Source organism: Rosa rugosa, chromosome 1 (genome assembly GCF_958449725.1).
Source record: "Rosa rugosa chromosome 1, drRosRugo1.1, whole genome shotgun sequence".
NCBI classification, from domain to species: Eukaryota; Viridiplantae; Streptophyta; class Magnoliopsida; order Rosales; family Rosaceae; genus Rosa; species Rosa rugosa.
Window position 1 is genome coordinate 41,305,193 of NC_084820.1, and position 21,352 is coordinate 41,326,544.

Consider the following 21,352-nt stretch of genomic DNA (forward strand, 5'->3'; position numbering starts at 1 on the left):
CTTCCGTTTTTGGAAGTTCCTTGATATAATCCAGTTTGTTTTCCAATTTTTCTAATTGGCGGATTATAACAGGTATTTTTTCTAGATGATCTTGAGATCTAGATAATTCTTTCTGCAGGTTCTGATATTTTTCATCAGAAGATTTTAATAGAGAATTCAGTCTCTCTATTATTAAATCAGACATTGTCCCCATTGGGGATTCCCCTGCTGAGCCTCTTACAAGCTTTGATACCAGTGATTTGCGGATCTAACCAATGCTCAAATAATCAAGAGGTTTTTGTTCCTCTTTGAGAGTATATAAGAGATTTTCAATATCCTGCTCAACTTTATAGATCCTAGTTTGGATACTAAAGATGAGATCTCAGTAATTAGTAGTTTCTCTTTTCAGACTGTCTCTATAGTCTTTCAATTTTTTTTTTTTTTTTTTTTTTCAGTTTTTCTCTTTCTTTCTTCAATTCTTTTGTAGTACTTTGGCAAATAACATTTAACTCTAGTCTGTTAACGATCGAAATTCTGAATAGTAAAGCGTACTGTTTACCGTTGAAAATAGAGGATGACTGTTAACATCTGCATATATATTTAAACAAATAAAATTCTGATGGGCCCACCACGTTTCAACAAAACTTTTGTTATGCAAACAATGAAGTAGACATCAAAGAAAACTGAAATAGACAGCAAATAAGGGTATTGAAGGTAGGAATTTTGATAAGATGGGTAGGTAGGAAGAAAAGAGAGAAAAGGTTGTGTAAAGAGGAATAAAAATAAGACATTGGGGTGTATGAGAAGTATTCTCGAGGATTTGGGGTGTATGAGCATTAACCCAAACTTTAATACACCCCCCAGCTTCTACATACTTGAAAATTAAATACAAAAATGGTGGTGACTTTCAAAGGTTGTGAAGTAGTGAAATCCCCTAAACCCACATAATTGTTCCCTGACTTTATCAGAAACTTAATGCGATAAGTGTAGTTGAACGAGATGTTTTGTAGGGTTCGGTTTGCTTGTTCCTCAGTTGAAGGCGCTATCAGCACTAGAGGCTAGTTTGTAGCTATTGGGTGAGAAATGAGCACTAGTGACAGTTAATTAGTTAGTTGAGAGAGGAAAAATTGAGAACCAATTATTTTAATCAACCCAATCCGTTCATTTTTAGCAGAACGGTGAAAAATGCCCACCCTCTTAAACTTCATACGAGTCTGTCACATGCATACAGTCTTCAATTACAGCTTACCTCTGCAGTCCCTCTAGTGGAACCATGACCATTAAATATTGGTGATTTGGGGCCAATTTGGTACGACTGTGCTTATAAGATAAGCTGATTTATGCTGTGATACGAGAATAAATGATTGTCAAGTAAAACAGTTAAATGCTCGGTAATGTAGATACTATATGTACTAGTCAATTCTAATTGGGCTAATATATATAGGTAACCCATCTTGAACAAAATAGAAAACACACAAGGCGGCCCAAAACTACGTCGTCCTCGAGCTCATCTTATTTCACTTGCCCCAAATCCCCAGTGCGATTTCTTCAGATTTCAAAGCGAGAAAAGAAGCAGACTCATCACAAATGGCAGGAAGACTGAGCAGCGCGGCGTCCAAAATCATGGGCGGAAACGGCGTCGTCCACCGTTCCGTCGCCTCCTCTCTCCGCCTCCGCGCCGGCATGGGCCTCCCCGTCGGCAAACACATCGTCCCCGACAGACCCCTCTCCGTCAACGACGAGCTCGTCTGGGACAACGGCACGCCGTTCCCCGAACCCTGTATCGATCGCATCGCCGACACTGTGGGAAAGTACGAAGCTTTGGCTTGGCTGACTGGAGGTCTGAGCTGCTTTGTTGGGCTGGGCTTGTTGGCCGTGTGGAACGACAAGGCGTCCAAAATTCCGTTTGCGCCGAAAGTGTACCCATACGACAATCTACGAGTGGAGCTCGGCGGAGAACCATAGAAGGGTAGTTGGGCTTGTTCTAATTGTGTGGTAATTCTTGTTTTGAGATGTGTTTTTGTGCATTTCCCATGTTTGATATGGCTTTAAATAATGTTCTGTGCCTCATAACTGTGAGCATTGTATGTTTTGGATGACACCATCTTGGAACAAATTGCCAGTCTGATTTCGTTTGAATCACTTTATTTTTATGCATTGTTTCATATCGATCTCAATGTGATATGTACTAGCTGTTTAGGTTATGTTGTAGTGTTTTAAATTACGGGTTTTGGGTCATCATAAATCTCGGAACATACATTTGTGGTAGTTGAGCTCAAATTGGGATAGTGATATCAAGCTATATGTGTAGAATAGTGCTTAGAGTAACACCGAACAAGGTTAGATGAATCTTGGAAGAGTGTGAAACAGTTTCCCTATTTTTTTACTTTCACCTGTTGTTTTTGGGAGGTTTTTATCTCCATCTTTTGGGCCGCAATTTATGACTTTATTTTCCAGTTGTGTTGCAAGGGTCATTGTGTGGCATTTTTTGTGTTTCCAAGTATGTAAATGCGGCACTAATGGTTTTCCTTTTGGTGAGTGTATAAAGCATTCAATATTGCGTCTTATGAGCGATTTTTGAGAAAAACAATGGCTATTCAAAAAATGAGTACCCAGTTCATGAGACTCTCAATATTAAATGCTTTATACATTCTCCAGTTTACTTTGATGTAGTGCAAATACTCATAATTCGCCTAGGAAATTGAGTTATTGATCTGGATGCAACTTTTGTTCTTTTGGGTAGCTGATTCAGATGTGAACAGAGTGTTACCTTCAAACTAGTGAATTGTTTGATGTTTGTTTGAGTATTATGTAAGAGGCTCTTGTAGTCTTGTATGTCTAGGCCATCCATGCCTCCAAAGAATCAATCGAAAAAAGGGAAAAGAAGCGATTGCCCTAAAATAATATGGATAATTGTGTCCATGAAACATATAATTCTGAGTTTTCATATTGTCTTCGTGGTATTTCCCACAACTTATTTTATGCTGTAGTTGTGGGTATATATGCCAGAATTATACAACTTCTTGTATTTGTCTAATCCCCATGCCCTTACAGCTAAGTTGTACTTATCCCATTATTAGAAGGGAGATTTTAGCTTCTTTCAAGGGCAGGAAGTTAACCTTATGTGTGTAGTCTAGATATTATACCACACAAGGAAAAGACAAAAAAAAAAAAAAAAGTGTTCTTCATTCCAAACTTCCTCAGTCGAGGAAGTTGTCTCCTGTGATTCTTATACTAAGTAGTTATCCTCATTTTCCTTAAATTCTTTGAAGTTCATACAAAATTGATGTTGAGTAGGGGGAGATTTCGCGATTATGTCACCTATAATTTGTTATCCTCCCCTTGGTTGTCATCGAAACAGACTGCCAACCAAATGATACCGAACATTTTTTTGTTATGTTATCAACCTTTTATTTGTGCGGTATTAGTTTGTCATATGCATTTGTTGATTTCTATGTTAAATATGGTTCTAAATAATGCCTCTAGCCAACACGGATAATATTGGTTGTGCCTCTTGTCAGCTTCTTTTGTTGTCTTTACATCACCTTCTTCTGATTTGAAGTTAAGATGCTCGGTTCATGTTTTATCCTAGTGTGTGTATATCTCATATGTGAGATATGCTAATTATGTAATTGTGTCCGAGTGCTGAAATTAATGAGTTGTGGGTCATGATGTTTCTGAAATGTACATTTTTGGTTGTATGGATCAAATTCATGGTATGAAGAATGGTAGGTTGGTTGACACTGAAAAATTCGTTCTGAAACGCCTTTTAAGTTTTTTTTTGGCTCTGGCATGGCATGCTTTTCATAGTAGAGCATTTGATTAATTCAATGACATATTATATTTTTATTATGTTTGTGTGGTCAAGAGAAGTTTTTTTTTCTCTTTTTTCACCATGAATTGTCACAGTTTATAATGTGATTGCTAGGTTGCGTCTCTAGGGTCTTCCTTTGTTATTGCTTCTGTTTCTGAGAATGTAAAACTGGTAAAGGATGATTTCATCAGGATTGTTTTGAAAGGAAAAATAGTTATTTGTCAGAAATGTATACAGTTTTGTGGGACTGTAGTCCTGAATGCTTTATGGATTGAGCAAATGGACCTATTTTTATTGCTGCATGTTAATTTGTTATACATAGAAAAATCATTATTACCACAGGAACATGAGTTATTGGTGTAGAAATAACTTTCTGTTATTTTGTGTAGCTGATTGAATAGATGTGAGCAGTGTAACCTTGAAACCCTTGAATTTTTGAGGTTTTCTTTAATAATTATATACATGGCTTTTGTAAGACTAGGACGTTTCATGCAAACCAACCTATAAGAAAATTGAAGATGGATAAATGTGGCATGTTAATTTCCAACACTCAGTTATATTGTGATTGTGGATAAATGTCAGAACTGTATACAGTCAATGGTACTTCTGTCCTTACTAGAATGAGTTTGGAAAGGTCTAGAGTCTAGTCATAGAAAAGGAAAGTAGTCTTGTATTGTTCCAGGAACCTTCCCCCCCCCCCCCCTATATTACCAGTTTAAAATAGGTTTTAGTGCTTCTTGGACGTTTCACTGGTTATATTGGAATTTTATTTGTCCTCTGCATAATTGTTTGATACGTCTGATAGAGAAATTAATCACTCGTTTAGACACTGTAGTGCTTGACACAAACAAAAGCATCAACTTCTGATGCTGTAATAGTATTCCATTTTTTTAGTTTATGACATTAATGAGATCTTGCTGGGATATTGTCATCTTTGTGAATTGCATCATGGAATATTGTTCATTGGATTATTTCGGACTTGGAATGCAGATGATAGAAGTGTCCACCTATTGTACTTGAGAAATTATGAGGTATAGATTCCTTGCAGTTTAGTGCTCACTTGTTTGCATAGATTTTGGCAATACTCTTAGTTAACCAGTTCCTCACTCCCTCTCACTATACAGTAAAACTTGCTACTCCAGAGCAAGACGCATTCTTATGTATATTAGGGATAGGAACCTCATAGAGTTAAGGTTTCAATCCATACAGAGCATCAATATTATGCCTTAGAGTTAAGGTTTCAAATTTTATCCCATTATAGGATTTATAGGGTTGAGGATTCAATCTTATATATACTTTATGGTCCTTAGTTTTTTCCATTCACCTCTTCAAATTTTCTCATGCAAATCTACTTTTTGAATCGAGTATGGTGCTTAATTTCATGCCCCATCAATTTTGAAATTCGGATATTGCACCCTATCTATGTCATCAAGTTCAGATAAAAAAAAAAAATGTCATCAAGTAAATTAAAAATGCATGGAAATAGAACAAGCTGATAATACTCATACTGCGGATGGGAAAATGGGTTGCGGAGCGAGTATCGGCCGGGCTTGCCTCATAAGCATTGCGGGTGCGGGGGTGGGTTCTCCGTTTACATTGCAGGTGCGGGATCGGGGAGATCTAAAATGTCGCAAGAATGATGTTGAGCATTAAGTTGGTCATTCAGAATTATTCTTGGTAGCAAGTAATAGAAAATTATTGAACATAGGTCTAGTTGGTAGCTGACTAACTGTACTAGCGGAGCGTTCTGTGAATCGAGGAAGGTTTCCCTTGGACTCCTCAAATAACTCACCTCTCGGAAGGAAGGTTCTTTCAGATCCTATCTGGCTATCCATTTTAGAGCTGTAAATAGAAGAAGCTACAATTGCGAAAATAGAGAAAAATCTCTAAAATTTATTAGTAATATCAAACCTGGATGTTACAACCCTAAGTTTCCTCATAGGACTAGAATAAGAAAATGTAACTTACGAAATTAACGTAAACCTTATTTGACTAGGAACTAGGAAGCTTAAAAAAAACTGTAAGAACTGGAGTGAAATCTGCAACCCCTATAGCTCTGAGATACTATTGCTCGAACAAGAATTGTCATCGACTAAATACTTTCATATTTTTAACTTATTTTGGGCAGATTTCTTCTTTCTTTATTCATCATGAATTGATCAGCACCTTCTCCTACATCATGCCGGTGGCACAAAACCTCTGAGAGAACAGCTGTTGTTGAGCAAGGGAGGAAAGAAAGGATTCAAAGGAAACATTCTAGGCCAACAGCTTTCCTCCAAACCAAGAAAGGCCTTGCAACAGTTGGGACCAATGTTGCCAAATTGCAAGCTGAAAATAGAGCGAAAGACTTCCAAAGCACATCCACTAATGTTGGTTAGGGATGACCAACACTTGAGTGCATCCTGCGGCATTCCTGGTGGAAACAGGCCTGGAATCGAAGGAGCATTGGGTGGTAGAATCTGCGCATTGGCCAGCAAGACAGTACTGCAATATGCCACTAGTAGCACTGAAAACAATGCTTCAATGTTCATTGACATGGCTTCTGGGGCTAGCTAGCTAGTATCAAACGCAACCTTCTGATATTGGTTTTATAGATTTACTACTTGGTCTGTGAACTGGAGGATGACATGGAGAACTATTTATAGACTTGGGCACTGGGGATAAGTAACAGAGGCTTTATGAGGTTTAAATCAAGTTTGAATTGGGAGTTGGGAATTAGGTTAAGAACAGTTCTGGTCTAATGCCATTAAACCTTTACTAAAATTAAATCTATGAATCTGTAACTGCTGGCTTAATATTTGGGTTTACATTTTTTCCAAGTCCATGTGCGTTTTACAATGGTGTTTTAATACCTTTTTAAAACTGAATACACATTAAGAACCTCTAGCTAGCTAGCTTTCTTTACCTTGCCCAAGGCTTATGACTATTGTTGATCAAGGTTTTAGAGTCTCATTATCTGATCTCACCCCCATATTGAGAAAAATTGATTGTTTTTAATCAGTCTCTATTATTTGTACGGCGGACCGACTGATTTTGAATTCAGTTATGCTCCGATATACGTCACGCCTAAGGAGTCGTCCATTCTCGTTCCGATGACTCTTCTTCCTCACTTAACGAGCCTCAGGAGCGCGGGAGTTCGTGGCTTGCTGATAGATATACACTGGGGGGAAGTAGAAAGCGAACCAATGGTATACGACTGGGTAGGGGTGGGCAAAAAACCGATTTGGACTAAAAAACCGGCCGAACCGGACCGGAATTCCGGTTTGGTAACCGAACCGCTTGCAAAAAACACTGAAAACTGCATTTACCGAACCGAACCGGATCTTTTCGGTTCGGACCCGGTTTTGTCACTTAAACAGACCGGAGGAAACCGAACCGCCCGGATTAAAAATATATGTATATTTTTTTAATGTGCTGTCGAATTTTTAGTGGGTAAGGCTTATTTCAGATGCACCTTACCACACACGATCTTAACACCTATATAAAAGCTAACAACCCTAGAAGCTTTTCTCATTTCCTCACCTCATCCCTCTCTCTAGCGGTCTCAGCCGCTTCTCTCTCACGTCTCAAACTCTCAGCCCTCTCTCACCCTTTTCTCTCGCACCCTTTTCTATCTCACGCTGTCAACATGAGGTCCACCGCGTCCACTACGTCATCCACCGCAGCCTCTCGTATCCAAAGGTACTTCTCTGTTATACTGTTATTCTTTCATAAGTTTTATGTTCATAGATCTAATCTCTTTTAGTTTTTCTTTTCACTTCATGTTTTGGATTCATTGAAATTATTATAGATTCGATTAGATTCATGTTCATAGATCTACTATTTCTCTTTCAATTTTGATACTTTAGATTCGATCAGTATGTAATGGTGAGATATGAGTTTGTAAGCATCTGCCTCCCTTTAGATTGCATGGGTTCAGAACAAACTATTTAGATCTGAGAGGTTTTGGTTTCTGTTAGAGAAATTAGTTGCTTGCATATTTGGTTGGATTGGAATTATTATAACTGATTATTTACGTAGTGTTTCTGATTTTGCAGAGAATTAATAAAACCTTTGGCAAGAAATATATAGGCGATGGTGATGTTAACCTACAGATTCCAAATGGGAGCACTTGGTCAGATCAAATGATTTATTGTTTATAATAGTCTGCAAATTTGGGCTAATAAGCTCAGAAAATAATAATCGGCAAATCTGAGCTATTAAGCTGAGAAAATACCAATTCATGAATCTCACGAGTTAGTTCATGAATTTTACTTTGGAACAAAAAAGAAAATACCAATGTTAGAAAACTGGTATAGTATTTGTTTGTTCTTTTAATACTTTTGCTAAATACAAAATTGGGCTTGAAAATGGCTTGAAATTGGGCCAAAAAAGCAGGTAAAACCGTAAAACGTAAAGACGTAAAACTTGGGCCTTCAAATTGGTTCAAAAATGAAGGCAACTTAAAAGGAAAAATGGGCCAAAATTGAAAGTTCGGCCCAACCGAAAACCGAACCGGCCGACCCGAAAATTCAGCCCAACCGAATACTCGGCCCACTCATTTGTTATTCGGTTGTCGGTTTGAAATTGGGCCCAACCGACTACTTCGGGTCGGAAACGGTTTGGGCTTCAAACCGAACCGGCCCGACATATGCCCAGCCCTACGACTGGGAACACTATCCGGCGGTAATGGAGATGGCTAGGGGTGTGGGTCTCAAAGTCCGTGTGGTTTTGGCATTTCACGAAGGAGGAGCACCAGAGCATCGGTGATTATTTTAATCCCCACTCAGTCCTCTCTGTTAATAATAATAATGGTAGTTGACTAGTTGACCTCTGTTTCCTACTATAGTGGAATATATACATTAATGAAGTCGTGTAATTAACAGGTTTAACTGGTTTTACATTGATCAACTAATTTCTTACCAATTGAGCCTTGTTTGTGGATCCCAAACAAAACACGACTTTTTCATATACTAATTAATATGCTTACTTGCTAAGAAGCACCGATACGGGTACGAGTACCCGGATACGATATGATCGGAAACGTGGAAACGACAAATCTTAAATGTAATAGGAAACGGGTGAAGGAAACACCAATTAAATATATATATATATATATAAAATTAGAAAAAAAAAATATGAAACATAAACAAAGTACTAGTTTATCACAATCAAACATTATCAATCCAAAGGTTCAAATAAAAGGTTAACACAACTAATAACAAGTTAACAACCATCAACTTCATTCAACTTGGACAACATCCTCAAGGTCTTCATCTTCATGATCAACATTAAACAAAACCCCCTCTAATTGTGGTTCATCAAGTGAAAGGTTAGCAATCTCAAGCCTTCCAACATTAGTCTCTTCCAAAGAATCAAACTCATCACCTCCAACATCCCACATTTGAGTTGCACTCTCATTGTAACTTGGGCTTCTTCTAGCTAAAAGGCGAAGATTGGTATGCACAAACACCAAATCTTCCGCTCTTTGTGGTGTTATCTTGTTCCTCCTCACAGAGTGAATGAAATTGTAAGTACTCTAATTTATTTCACAACATGAAGAAGAACAAGGTTGACCTAGAACCTTGAAGGCTATGGCTTGGAGAGATGGTGCCGAAGCTCCATGGACAGCCCACCATGTTATAGGCTGCATAATAAACCTATCCTTCATAGCATCTCCACTTCCAAACTCTTGCATGCACATAGAAAAATTGGCAAATTCTATGTTAACTTTCCTTCGATCATCTTCATTGGCAAAGTATCTAAGGATACAATTTTTGCTCTCCCTTGTAATTTCTAAATCTTTGTGGGGAGCAACCCGATTAGTATCTTCACTAAGCCATTCCGAACTATAATACCTAGATATAAAATAAGAATAAGTTTAATTCACATTATAATTTATGAAAGATTAAACAAACAAGTAAAAGAGAAACAAATGTTATACTTACTTCGGATTCAATGAATGTGCCAAGCAATTGAGAGAAGTATTGCTCTTGGACCAACGAGCCATTAGAACCTTATACACCGCATCCCAAAATGGAGACTCTTGATGAGGTTGCTTCCTTTCTTTCCTGTAGATAGCTTTCTTCACTTGCTCAATCATACTATCCCACCATTCATACACCAAATGAAGAGAAGGCCTATCAGTGTCTGCTCTCCTGATCATCTCATAGATAGGCTCAGTAAAAGAAATGATGTAATCAATGTCATCCCACAACAACTCATCTAATAATTTCTCTTTCACAGAAGCTGCCTTCCTAACATCATCTTCTTTGTAATCATCCCACTTTGGACTGATGACCATCTGTTGCAAACCATTTTTGATTTGCCTAAACCTCTTTAGCATGATTAACATAGATGCAAACCTTGCGGGAGCAACCGAAAGCAACTTCAAATTGCAATGGTCATTAAACATCACTAATCTCATTCCATGATTCATAATAAAGTTCTTGATAAACATAACATCCTCAGAAACTGGCTGTATCCAACAACATGCATCAAACACATCCGCATTGCTTGCAACTAATGAAGGTGTGCAAATATTCTTGATAGCAAGATTCAAAGTATGCACTACACATGGTGTCCAAAAAATAGTAGGATACTTACTTGTTATCAAGGCACCGACCTTGGAACAAACAGGAGCATTGTCGGTAATCACTTGCACAACATTTTCCCAACCCACTTCCTTGATGGAATCTATAATCAAGTTTGCAATCAATGCATGATCATTGAATTCCCCCTCACAGTTTATAGCCCTCAACATCATCGGACCACTCTCGCAAGTGGCTATCACATTAATCAATGGTCTTCTTTGTGCATCAGACCAACCATCACTACAAAGACTCACACCTTTGTCTTTCCATGTAATCTTGATTGGCTCTAAATGATTCTCAATATTTTTCCTTTCTTTTGCAAGAAGTGTGGTCCTTAGAGCATTGTAGCCTGGTGGAATGTAGCCTGGAAGGGTAGAAGCACGAATGTAGGAGTTCCGATAGTGTGGATTTCTAGCTAGGTTGAAAGATAAGCCACCGATGTAGTACATCCTTGCAACCTCACTATTGCATTGCTCCCTAGCTGAGTTTTGGAAGGCCTTTTCAACTGAACCAGCAGCTGTTTTCCTCTTCTTTCCACCATCACTTGCTGTTTGTGCTTGTGTATAGGCATGATAACTCATCCCATAGCTACTTGTGGCGGAACTCCCCCCTTGCTGTCCTGATGATGGTAGAGGAACTTGTCTAGGAGCTGCATTCATTAGTCTCTCCTTGCATTCTCTCACCAACTTGGACATTTGAGTAAATGCATGAGGAGTAACCTTGTTGCAAACTGCCACCCCCGCTGTTCCTTCTTTCAACAAATGACCACGAACTCTAGTATAAGACCCGTTGTAGTGCAATTTGCAAAAATTGCACTGCCACCTCCAACTTCCTCCACCTGCCCTTTTTTGAATCTTCTTCACAAATTTCCACAATGGTGCTTTATCATCAATGGTCTCATTTTCAGGATCAGCAGATCCACTACTAGCACCGGCGTTAACAGACCCGGCACTAGAACTAATAGGAGGTGTTCCTCCGCTGCTCATGGTTCCTGAAAAATATTGGTCACAATCATAATTAACATCACTGAAAGTAGTGGAATTATCTTAATTTTGCTTCTATGTTATTGACCGCAGATCTACATATATGTCTATTCATGATGACATCGATGTCCCATTTTCTACAACAAAAGATGAACTTTTTTACAAGTTGAATGAACTGCATTATTGTTCCCGCATGTCTTGATATAAGCTAACACTATTTCCTAGCTCAGAATTGCTATCTCGTTTTAAAACCAAAAGTAAGAAGTAAGAAGTAAGAACTAAGAAAGTAGCTAGTGGATTCAAATTCAATAATGGTGTTTGACGCATTACCGTTGCATTATTCTGCACTACAAGTTAAGAGACACAACAAAACAACAAAATAACAAAATAACATAAGAACTAGCTAGCCCATAGTTGCTGCTATACACACAACAAATTGAAGAACAAATATGAGAAGAAGAGCAGAACAAACGTACCTGAAGCGGCTAGAAATTAAATCTCCAAGCTCCAAGGTCCAAGCGAATCGAAGAAGAGGAGAACTGGAGAAGTCTTGAGCAGAAAAATTCCGACTTGAGAAGAAGAGCAGAAGAGGAACGACCGAACGACGAAGCCAGAAGAGAAACACTCGATCTGGGTCTCGTTTTTGCAGAAGAGAAACAATGAAGGAGGTGTTCCGTTACGTCTTTTGCAGAAGAGAAACGATGGAGCGGCTGAGATGTCGCGTCTCTCTCTCTCTCTCTCTCTCTCGATCTAGGTCTTTTGTTTTTTTTTTTTTTCCAATTTTTGCAGAATCAAAAGTCAGTATTACCCCCACGTTTTCGATTTATTTACATTCTGACGTTTCCACATAGGATACGGACGTATCCAAATCGTTTCCAAATCAGGATACGCGTTTCCGGGCATTTCCGAGCCGTTTCGTACCCGTTTCCCGGATCGATACGGGATACGCCGGCAATTTCGCGTTTCCGTGCATCATAGCTTACTTGTTTGCATGGTGCCAGAAATACATTCTTCTTTTGGATATATGGAAATACATTATATGCAGTACTGCATTTTTAAGTTTGCATTGTGCTCGGAAATACATTCTTGACTTCAGCTCATTTTTAAGTTCGCCTCATTATTTTTTCAATCTCAGGCTCCAACTTCCTTTCTGGGTCCAAAAGGAAATGGAAAGAGATCCCCACTTAGCTTTTCATAACAAAAGTGGAAGGAAATCTACCTCCTATATTTCCATCGGAGCTGATAATGTTCCAGTGCTGAAAGGGGGTACCCCTATTCATGATAGAATTAATGCTTTCCTGCTCCATCCGCGAAAAGTTCACGAAGTGAGTTCGCCGTGAAGGTTCGCTAAAGTGCGTTCGCGAGATGAAGTCACCGCGACGAAATGTTCGCGAGATGAAGTCACCGTGACGAAATGTTCGCGAGGTAAGTTGGTCGCGAAGGTTTGCTAAAGAGCACTCGCGAGATGACGTCACTGCAGGGAAAAGTAAGTCGCGAGTTCGCTGAGAAGTAGTGTTCGCGAATAACAGGTCGCGGAATAACTAAGTATGTCGCGAAGGTTGAGTCTGTTCGCTGTCTTGAAATATGCTGCGGTGAAAGATATTTTACAGAAACTTGCATTACTGTTTGTTCCACTCAAATTAAGCTAGATATTTTGTATCTAAAGTACTTTTAATCTAGTTTAATATGCTTTCATCTTAGATATTTTGCAGGTTAATCTTGTACCATATATAAGGGAAGTGTTGGTTGATGTAAAAAAAAAAAAAACAAGTTCAGAAACTCAAGTACACAAGTTTGCTGGGTTAAGTTGATCTGTTCATGCTTCATTTGCTACTGCAAATTAATCAAATCAACAAGTTGTGGTTTCGATTATATTTTGTTCAAATACAAAGTAGAAGCAATCAAAATTTTACAAATATACTCAACATGGTATCAGAGCTCTGTTGATCAATATCAACTAGGTCGTATCAACTGTTGGATCAAAAAAAAAAAAGAAAAAAAATCAAACACAAGGTACTGATCTAATATGGCTAGTTCAAGCAACTCATCAGAAATCAAAGTTCCAATCTTCAGTGGAGAAAACTTCGACTTCTGGGTGATCAAGATGAGAACCATGTTCATCTCACATGAACTATGGAGTTATGTGGATGAAGGCTATACAGTTCCAGAAATTGAAAATATGTCTAATGCTCAGAGAGTGGAGCTGAAGACAAACATAAAGAAAGATGCAAAAGCTCTAGGAATACTAGAAAACTCAGTCTCAGAAGAGATATTTCCAAGAATCTCAAATGAAGTAACAGCAAAAGCAGCTTGGGATGTTCTGCTGCTTGAGTTCAAAGGCTCAGAAAAGGTTAGAGCTGTTAAACTTCAATCTTTGAGAAGAGATTTTGAATATACTAGAATGAATGAGACTGAACTGCTAAATGATTACAGTACTAGACTGACTGATATTGTAAATCAAATGAAAACCTATGGTGAATCCATTACGGAGAAGAGAGTAGTCCAGAAGATCCTTATGAGTCTAAATAGAAAATATGGTATTATAGAGGAGACTAGGGATATGGAAACTCTTGGTGTTCAAGATGTGATGGGGACACTTAAGGCTTTTGATCAGAGGTTAATGATCCATGATGAACCATCTGAGAAAGCTTTTCAAACACTGAGTCTTAGCTCAAATCAGAAAAATGATGAGCCATCTAGTTCCAATTCAGAAAAGGGAAAACAAAAGATGAAGAAGAACTGGAAAAATAAAGGCAAGAAGTGGGAAGGCAAATCAGATCAGTTAATGAAGAAAAATAATGAAGGAAGTAGCAGTTCAAGTTATTCAAAATGTTCTATTTGTTCAAAACTTCATATTGGTGAATGTTGGTTTAAAGGAAAACCAAAGTGTACAAATTGTAACAGGTTTGGTCATGTCAAGAAGGATTGCAACTACAAAGGCAATCAACAAGCAAACTTCATTGAAGAACAGTGTGATTCCAACATGTTCTCGGTCAGCTATGCTACACAAGTGAGTGAGAATGTGTGGCTTGTTGATAGTGCTTGCAGTAACCATATGACTGCGAATGCTAATCTTCTGTATGATATTGACTACAACAACATCACTAAAATGAAGATGGGAAATGGAATGTTGGTTGACACAAAAGGCAAAGGAAGTATTGCGGTGGAAACCAAAAATGGAAAAATGTTCATCAGAGATGTTATGTTAGTTCCAGATCTTGATTCAAATCTGCTAAGTGTTGGTCAACTCATTGAGCACTCATATCACCTACACTTTGGTGACAACACTTGCAAGATCTTTGAGAGAGGGAGCAGTAAGAAGCTGATGGTAGAAGTTGAGATGAAGAGGAACAAAAGTTTTCCTTTGACTCTCAAATATGCAACAGAGAGTGCAAGAAAAATGGAGCTACAGGATGATCCTTGGCTCTGGCATCGAAGACTTGGACATTTGAATTTTCAAAGTCTCAAGCAACTGCAGCAAAATGAAATGGTGCAGGGATTGCCAAAAATTAAAGAAGTTACTGATGTATGTGAAGGATGTGCACTGGGAAAGCAGCACATAATCTCATTTCCAAAAGGGAAAGCATGGAGAGACAAAGTTCCACTTGAGTTAGTTCATTCTGATGTGTGTGGCCCAATGAAGACCATAACAGAAGCTGGAAACAGATACTTTCTGACGTTCATTGATGATTATTCAAGAATGACCTGGGTTTATTTCCTAAGGCAGAAGTCTGATGTGTACTTAGTATTCAAGAAGTTTCAAGCGATGGTTGAGAGACAAGCTGATCTCAAGATCAAAGTGCTAAGATCAGACAGAGGAGGCGAATATACATCAAATGAGTTTGGAAATTTCTGTGCAGACATTGGTTTGGGAAGACAATTCACAGTAAGCTATACACCGCAACAAAACGGGGTAGCTGAAAGAAAAAACAGAACAATCGTGGAAATGGCGAAATGAATGCTGCATGACAAGAAGATGCCTCAAGAATTTTGGGCAGAAGCTGTCAACACCGCAGTGTATTTGATGAACAGGCATCCAACAACAGCAGTGCAAGGAATGACACCAATTGAAGCCTGGAGTGGAAGAAAACCAAGTGTTAACCACTTGAGGGTGTTTGGTTCAATTTGCTATGCACATATTCCAAAGGAGCTGAGAAGGAAGCTTGATGAATCAAGTGAAAAGTCTGTGTTCATGGGATACAACTCACATACAAAGGGCTATAGGCTCTACAATTTGAAAAACCAAAAAATGATTATCTGCAAAGATGTTCTCTTCAGCAAGAAATCATCTTGGGATTGGAATCAAGGTTCAGTCCTACAACAAGATGTGCAAGATAATGTTGTTCAAAATGAACAAGAGGTTCCAGAACAGTTGGAACTTGATCCACTACAACAATCACCGCCTCACAGTCCTCAACAACCTTCACCAGCACCTTCAAATGCACAATCAACTCCAAGCTCAACACCGATCATGTTAAGAAGCTTGAATGATGTGTATGAAAGCTGCAATGCATGCTTGTTCGAACCTGAACATTTTGAAGAAGCTGTGAAAGAAGATGAATTGAGAACTGCGATGAAAGAGGACATCGATGTGATTGTGAAGAACAATACATGGGATCTGGTTGATAAACCAGATAACAAAGATGTTATTGGTTTAAAGTGGATTTACAAAACCAAGCTAAATGCTGATGGTTCTGTACAAAGAAACAAAGCAAGATTCGTAGCAAAAGGGTACTCGCAGATACCTGGAGTCGATTTCAATGAAACTTTTGCACCAGTAGCAAGGCATGAGACCATAAGAGGTCTAATTTCCATTGCTGCACAAAAAGGTTGGTTTCTTCACCAACTAGACGTAAAGTCTGCATTTCTAAATGGAGTGTTAAAAGAAGAAGTGTTTATGGAACAACCACAAGGTTTCATCATCAAGGGTAAAGAGCAGAAGGTTTACAAACTGAAGAAGGCTCTTTATGGTTTGAAACAAGCCCCAAGAGCTTGGTACGGTGAGATCGATTCCTATTTCACAGGAAAAGGGTTTCAAAGGAGTGAAAATGAACCTGCCCTTTACACCAAAACTGAAAGTAAATCAAGCATTCTTATTGTCTCCTTATATGTTGATGATTTGGTATTTACTGGAAGTTGTGAAAAAATGATTTCAAATTTCAAGTCTGATATGATGATGAAATATGAAATGAGTGATTTGGGAATCATGCATTATTTTCTGGGAATTGAAATAGTTCAATCAGTGGAGGGAATCTTCATTACACAGAAAAAATATACAAAAGGCAATTCTAGAGAAGTTCAAAATGCTTGGTTGCAAATCTGTCGCAACACCTCTAGTTGTCAATGAAAAATTTCAAAAAGAAGATGGAAGTGGTAGTGCAGATGAGAGTATATACAGAAGTTTAGTGGGAAGTTTGCTTTACTTGACAACAACATGGCCAGATCTTATGTATGCTGCAAGTCTGTTATCCAGATTTATGCACATGCCAACCAAAGTACACTATGGAGCTGCGAAGAGAATCCTGAGATACATTCAAGGTACAATTGACTTTGGAATCATGTATGAGAGGAATGTGGAACCAAAACTCTTTGGTTTCTGTGATAGTGATTGGGGAGGCAGTGTAAATGATTTGAAAAGCACATCTGGGTATACTTTCACACTTGGAACTAGTGTATTCTCTTGGGCTTCAAAGAAGCAAAAATCAGTGGCCCTATCTACAGCTGAAGCTGTGTATGTGTCTGCATCTATAGCTACTTCGCAAGCAATTTGGCTCAGAAGAGTCATTGAAGATTTTGGTGAGAAACAAGAATCTGCAACAACCATTCTCTGCGACAACAAGTCTGCAATTGCCATGAGCAAGAATCCGGTGTATCATAGTAGGGCGAAACACATTGCCTTGAAGTTTCACTACATCAGGGATGCAGTTGAAGAGAATGAAGTGGATTTGGTCTACTGCAATACTGAAGACCAAGTTGCAGATATCTTCACCAAAGCTCTACCAAGAGAGAGGTTTGAATACCTCAGAGACCTACTAGGAATGAAGAAGCAAAGCATTAAGAGGGAGTGATAGAATTAATGCTTTCCTGCTCCATCCGCGAAAAGTTCGCAAAGTGAGTTTGCCGTGAAGGTTCGCTAAAGTGCGTTCGCCAGATGAAGTCACCGCGACGAAATGTTCGCGAGGTAAGTTGGTCGTGAAGGTTTGCTAAAGAGCGCTCGCGAGATGACGTCACTGGAGGGAAAAGTAAGTCGCGAGTTCGTTGAGAAGTAGTGTTCGCGAATAACAGGTTGCGGAATAACTAAGTCTGTCGCGAAGGTTGAGTCTGTTCGCTGTCTTGAAATATGCTGCGGTGAAAGATATTTTACAGCAACTTGCATTACTGTTTGTTCCACTCAAATTAAGCTAGATATTTTGTATCTAAAGTACTTTTAATCTAGTTTAATATGCTTTCATCTTAGATATTTTGTAGGTTAAACTTGTACCCTATATAAGGGAAGTGTTGGTTGATGTAAAAAAAAAAAAAAAAACAAGTTCAGAAACTCAAGTACACAAGTTTGCTGGGTTAAGTTGATCTGTTCATGCTTCATTTGCTACTGCAAATTAATCAAATCAACAAGTTGTGGTTTCGATTATATTTTGTTCAAATACAAAGTAGAAGCAATCAAAATTTTACAAATATACTCAACAATTCAGGCGTATGGGGAATTCATGATCGCCTTCACAAATAGATTTAAGAACTTCTTCGGTGATGTTATCCAGGTAACGTTCTCTAACATTCAATATATAATAAGATTTGGTCAAGAGTGAGTAAATCGATCATGTGGTAATTATATGCTTTTTTGTGTGCAGGATGTGCAAATCAGTCTTGGGCCCGACGGTGAGCTGAAGTTTCCGTCTGGCCAAGATGACTCCGTGTGCGGAGAATTTCAGTGTTATGACAACGTAATATATCTTTTCTTCTTCTAAGTTTTTCTCTATTAATTTTGATTTTGATATATATCAGTTTGGAGTAGTATTGTTCATCCTGGTTTTCAATATGGCAGTACATGCGCGCCTCACTTCAACAGTTTGCCTCGGACAAAGGGGTGCCGGAATGGGGATCATCTATTCCGGATGAGAAAGAGTTTTTGACAAACGCTGGCTGGAAGACAGAGCATGGGAGATTTTTTCTGGAATGGTACTCTGGTATTCTTGTGTCCCATGCAGAATGCATTTTGAGGCAAGCCGAACAGTGTCTGTCTCATGTTGGAATTTCAGCAAAAGTGGCCAAAAACCTGTATCAGGAATATTATGAGTTTGAGGCACCGTTGTTTACTTGGACTGCTGGGTATTACTGCATCCCCCTTCGTAACATGTACATCCGGATTGCTGTTGTATTTGGCCGCTACGCAATAAATCTGTGCTGCCCGGACTGTGGTTTGGAGGATGACAGGGTCGAAAAAGTCTTTGGACTGTGGTTTGGAATGTCGATGGGCGAGAGTACAAGAGTTTCAAGTACAACAATAATGGCAGGTGAAATATCGATGCCCGGATCGGAAAGTTTTGATGAAGTACTAGCTGTGAGACTTGCAAGACTGTAAAACTTTCTGCACCACTTCAAGACTGCACTTGGACTTTCTGTAACCGTGAAACTGTCATTCAACTTGACGGTAAGCAGGATTGAAGACTTTAACGTGGTTGAGTACAGGAAGTTTCTTCGCAGCTTTTATGTCGGTATACTGGGCTGAGCCCGTGTATTTTTCATTGGTAGGGTGGCCTTTTCTGTTAGTTCCAATATAAGTGTAGTCGGTATTTTTGATGCCTCATTTGCTACTGCAAATTAATCAAATCAACAAGTTGTGGTTTCGATTCTATTTTGTTCAAATACAAAGTAGAAGCAATCAAAATTTTACAAATATACTCAACAATTCAGGCGTATGCGGAATTCATGATCGCCTTCACAAATAGGTTTAAGAACTTCTTCGGTGATGTTATCCAGGTAACGTTCTCTAACATTCAATATATAATAAGAGAAGATTTGGTCAAGAATGAGTAAATCGATTATGTGGTAATTATATGCTTTTTTGTGTGCAGGATGTGCAAATCAGTCTTGGGCCCGACGGTGAGCTGAAGTTTCCGTCTGGCTAAGATGACTCCGTGTGCGGAGAATTTTAGTGTTATGACAACGTAATATATCTTTTCTTCTTCTAAGTTTTTCTCTATTAATTTTGATTTTGATATTGTTTATACCTACATTGGCAAGCTAGTTCTCTACATCACCAAGCATAATTAACACCCTTTTTGGGACACCCACAAGCCATGGTGAGGCCCAACCGCTACTTGCATCTTGTAGCCCTATGTTCAAGCTACGCTACGGTATCCGGAAGTCACAAATCCGTCGCCGGGAAGCCACCTTTCCGGCCTTGCCAAGTTGCCTCCACAATATGCATTTCTATACTAGAATAGTTGTTTGCTTGTCCCACATCGAAAACCATGTAAAGGAGAAGCATTCCTTCACTTATAAAAGGAACTCTCCTCCCACTTAAACACCATTCATTCCATAACACTCCATTACAACACACTTTGTAATCTTGTTAGGCCGCAAGGCTCGACACACACTAGTATAAGCTTTCAAGTGGACGTAGTCTCCCGCTAAGGCGGGAGGTGAACCACTATACTTCGCTTGTGTCACTCTCTCTCTCTCTCTCTTTAAGGCTAACTAGAGATCCCACAGATCACTAACGTTAACATTGGCGCCGTCTGTGGGAAGCCAACACAAAGGCTTCGTCACCTACCTCGAACTTTGACCCGAAAATGTCGAGTCGACGCTCATTCAACATCAAATTGGGGCCGGTCAACGCCCATAGGATCCGGTCAACGCTGACTGAGGTTAGTCAACGCTGACTGCAAAAAAAAAAAAAAAAAAAAATTGAAAAGTTGGCGGCAAATCTTCTCTGGACACCCAGAGATTTGCTCTGGACACCGGCCACCTCCAAAGCATCAACCTCCGCCAATTCTTCTCCGTTCCGCTGAGCTCCGGTTCCGCCGGACACCAGTTCCGCCGAACTCATGTTCCGCTGAACTTCAGCTTCGGCCGGACACCAACACTTCGCTGAACTTCGAGCTCAAACTCTCCGCTGAACAATAGCTCCACTCCGCTCCGCTGGGGCATCACCGCCCAACATCCTCCGCTCCGCTAGGCACCGCCAGCAGGCTCTACTGCTACCGCCAGTAGGCCATCCTCCGCTGGAAGAGGATCGCTAGCCAACCTCCCAGGGGCAAAACATCGGCGGCAAACGTCCACCGCTAACAACCATCAAAGGCAAACTGCCTCCGCTGAACAGCCCTCCGCCGGCAAGGCTCCGCTGAGAAACTCCTCTGGCAGATCCTCCGCCGAGCTCCAGGTCCGCTGCACCCCAGCACCGCCAAACTCAGATCCTCTGCCAAGCTCCAGGACCGCTGCACCCCAGCACCGCCGAACTAGGACCCTCCGCCTAGTTCAAAGTCAAGTAAATCTCCGCTGAGCTGTGGGTCTCCGTCGAGCTCCGAATCCACTGCTCCGCCACACTCCGCCAAGCGTCCCCACTGTCATCCTTTGGGAATGACTCCGCTGTGCAAGCTAGCCAGGCAACACCGCTAGGAGACACCAGCGGCATGACCAAGCTCCACTCCGCCGTCCAAAGGCTCTGCTGGCCGACATCCGCTAAATCACGATCCACTCCGCCAGCGGCCAGCTGGAAGTTCACCGCCAAACTTCGAACTTTACCGACGGGATGCACCGCTGGCAGCCACTTCCGCTGGACTGTTCACCGCCCAACTTCCTCAGCTAGGAACCAAGCGGAACCACCGCCCAACTCACCTGCCAACTGCAACACCTAGGCACAGCTCTGCCTACCCAAGGCCTCTGCCCAACTTCGAAGTTCCGCCCAACTTCGACGCATCCGCCAGATAAGTGCCTTCCTCTTATCTTTACGCTCTTGCAATTTGAGCTACCGCTGACGCCATGACTATACATGTCTCTATAAC

General features: G+C 39.9%; 5 protein-coding genes across 5 annotated transcripts; 2 read left to right on the forward strand and 3 right to left on the reverse strand.

Annotated features, from left to right (window-relative positions):
• The first annotated feature begins 1,444 nt into the window (after positions 1-1,444).
• LOC133724930 (NADH dehydrogenase [ubiquinone] 1 beta subcomplex subunit 8, mitochondrial) lies at positions 1,445-2,144 on the forward strand. Its single transcript, XM_062151846.1, has one exon. The coding sequence runs from the start codon at positions 1,567-1,569 to the stop codon at positions 1,942-1,944; it is 378 nt and encodes a 125-aa protein (XP_062007830.1). The 5' UTR covers positions 1,445-1,566; the 3' UTR covers positions 1,945-2,144.
• Positions 2,145-5,926: 3,782 nt separating this feature from the next.
• On the reverse strand, positions 5,927-6,933 carry LOC133738379 (uncharacterized). Its single transcript, XM_062165910.1, has one exon. The coding sequence runs from the start codon at positions 6,328-6,330 to the stop codon at positions 5,971-5,973; it is 360 nt and encodes a 119-aa protein (XP_062021894.1). The 5' UTR covers positions 6,331-6,933; the 3' UTR covers positions 5,927-5,970.
• A 2,039-nt stretch (positions 6,934-8,972) lies between these two features.
• Positions 8,973-10,117, reverse strand: LOC133737588 (uncharacterized). The gene is made up of 2 exons (XM_062165118.1): positions 9,721-10,117; positions 8,973-9,630 (listed from the first exon to the last, which is right to left on the reverse strand). The coding sequence occupies exons 1-2, from the start codon at positions 10,074-10,076 to the stop codon at positions 9,312-9,314; spliced, it is 675 nt and encodes a 224-aa protein (XP_062021102.1). The 5' UTR covers positions 10,077-10,117; the 3' UTR covers positions 8,973-9,311.
• LOC133728126 (uncharacterized) lies at positions 10,102-12,655 on the reverse strand. The gene is made up of 3 exons (XM_062155536.1): positions 12,568-12,655; positions 10,152-11,356; positions 10,102-10,107 (listed from the first exon to the last, which is right to left on the reverse strand). Exons 1-3 carry the CDS (start codon positions 12,653-12,655, stop codon positions 10,102-10,104), a joined length of 1,299 nt encoding a protein of 432 aa, XP_062011520.1.
• Positions 12,656-17,569: 4,914 nt separating this feature from the next.
• Positions 17,570-19,474, forward strand: LOC133728149 (beta-amylase 1, chloroplastic-like). The gene is made up of 6 exons (XM_062155565.1): positions 17,570-17,590; positions 18,041-18,106; positions 18,197-18,289; positions 18,391-18,906; positions 19,260-19,325; positions 19,421-19,474. The coding sequence occupies exons 1-6, from the start codon at positions 17,570-17,572 to the stop codon at positions 19,472-19,474; spliced, it is 816 nt and encodes a 271-aa protein (XP_062011549.1).
• The last annotated feature ends 1,878 nt before the right edge of the window (positions 19,475-21,352 follow it).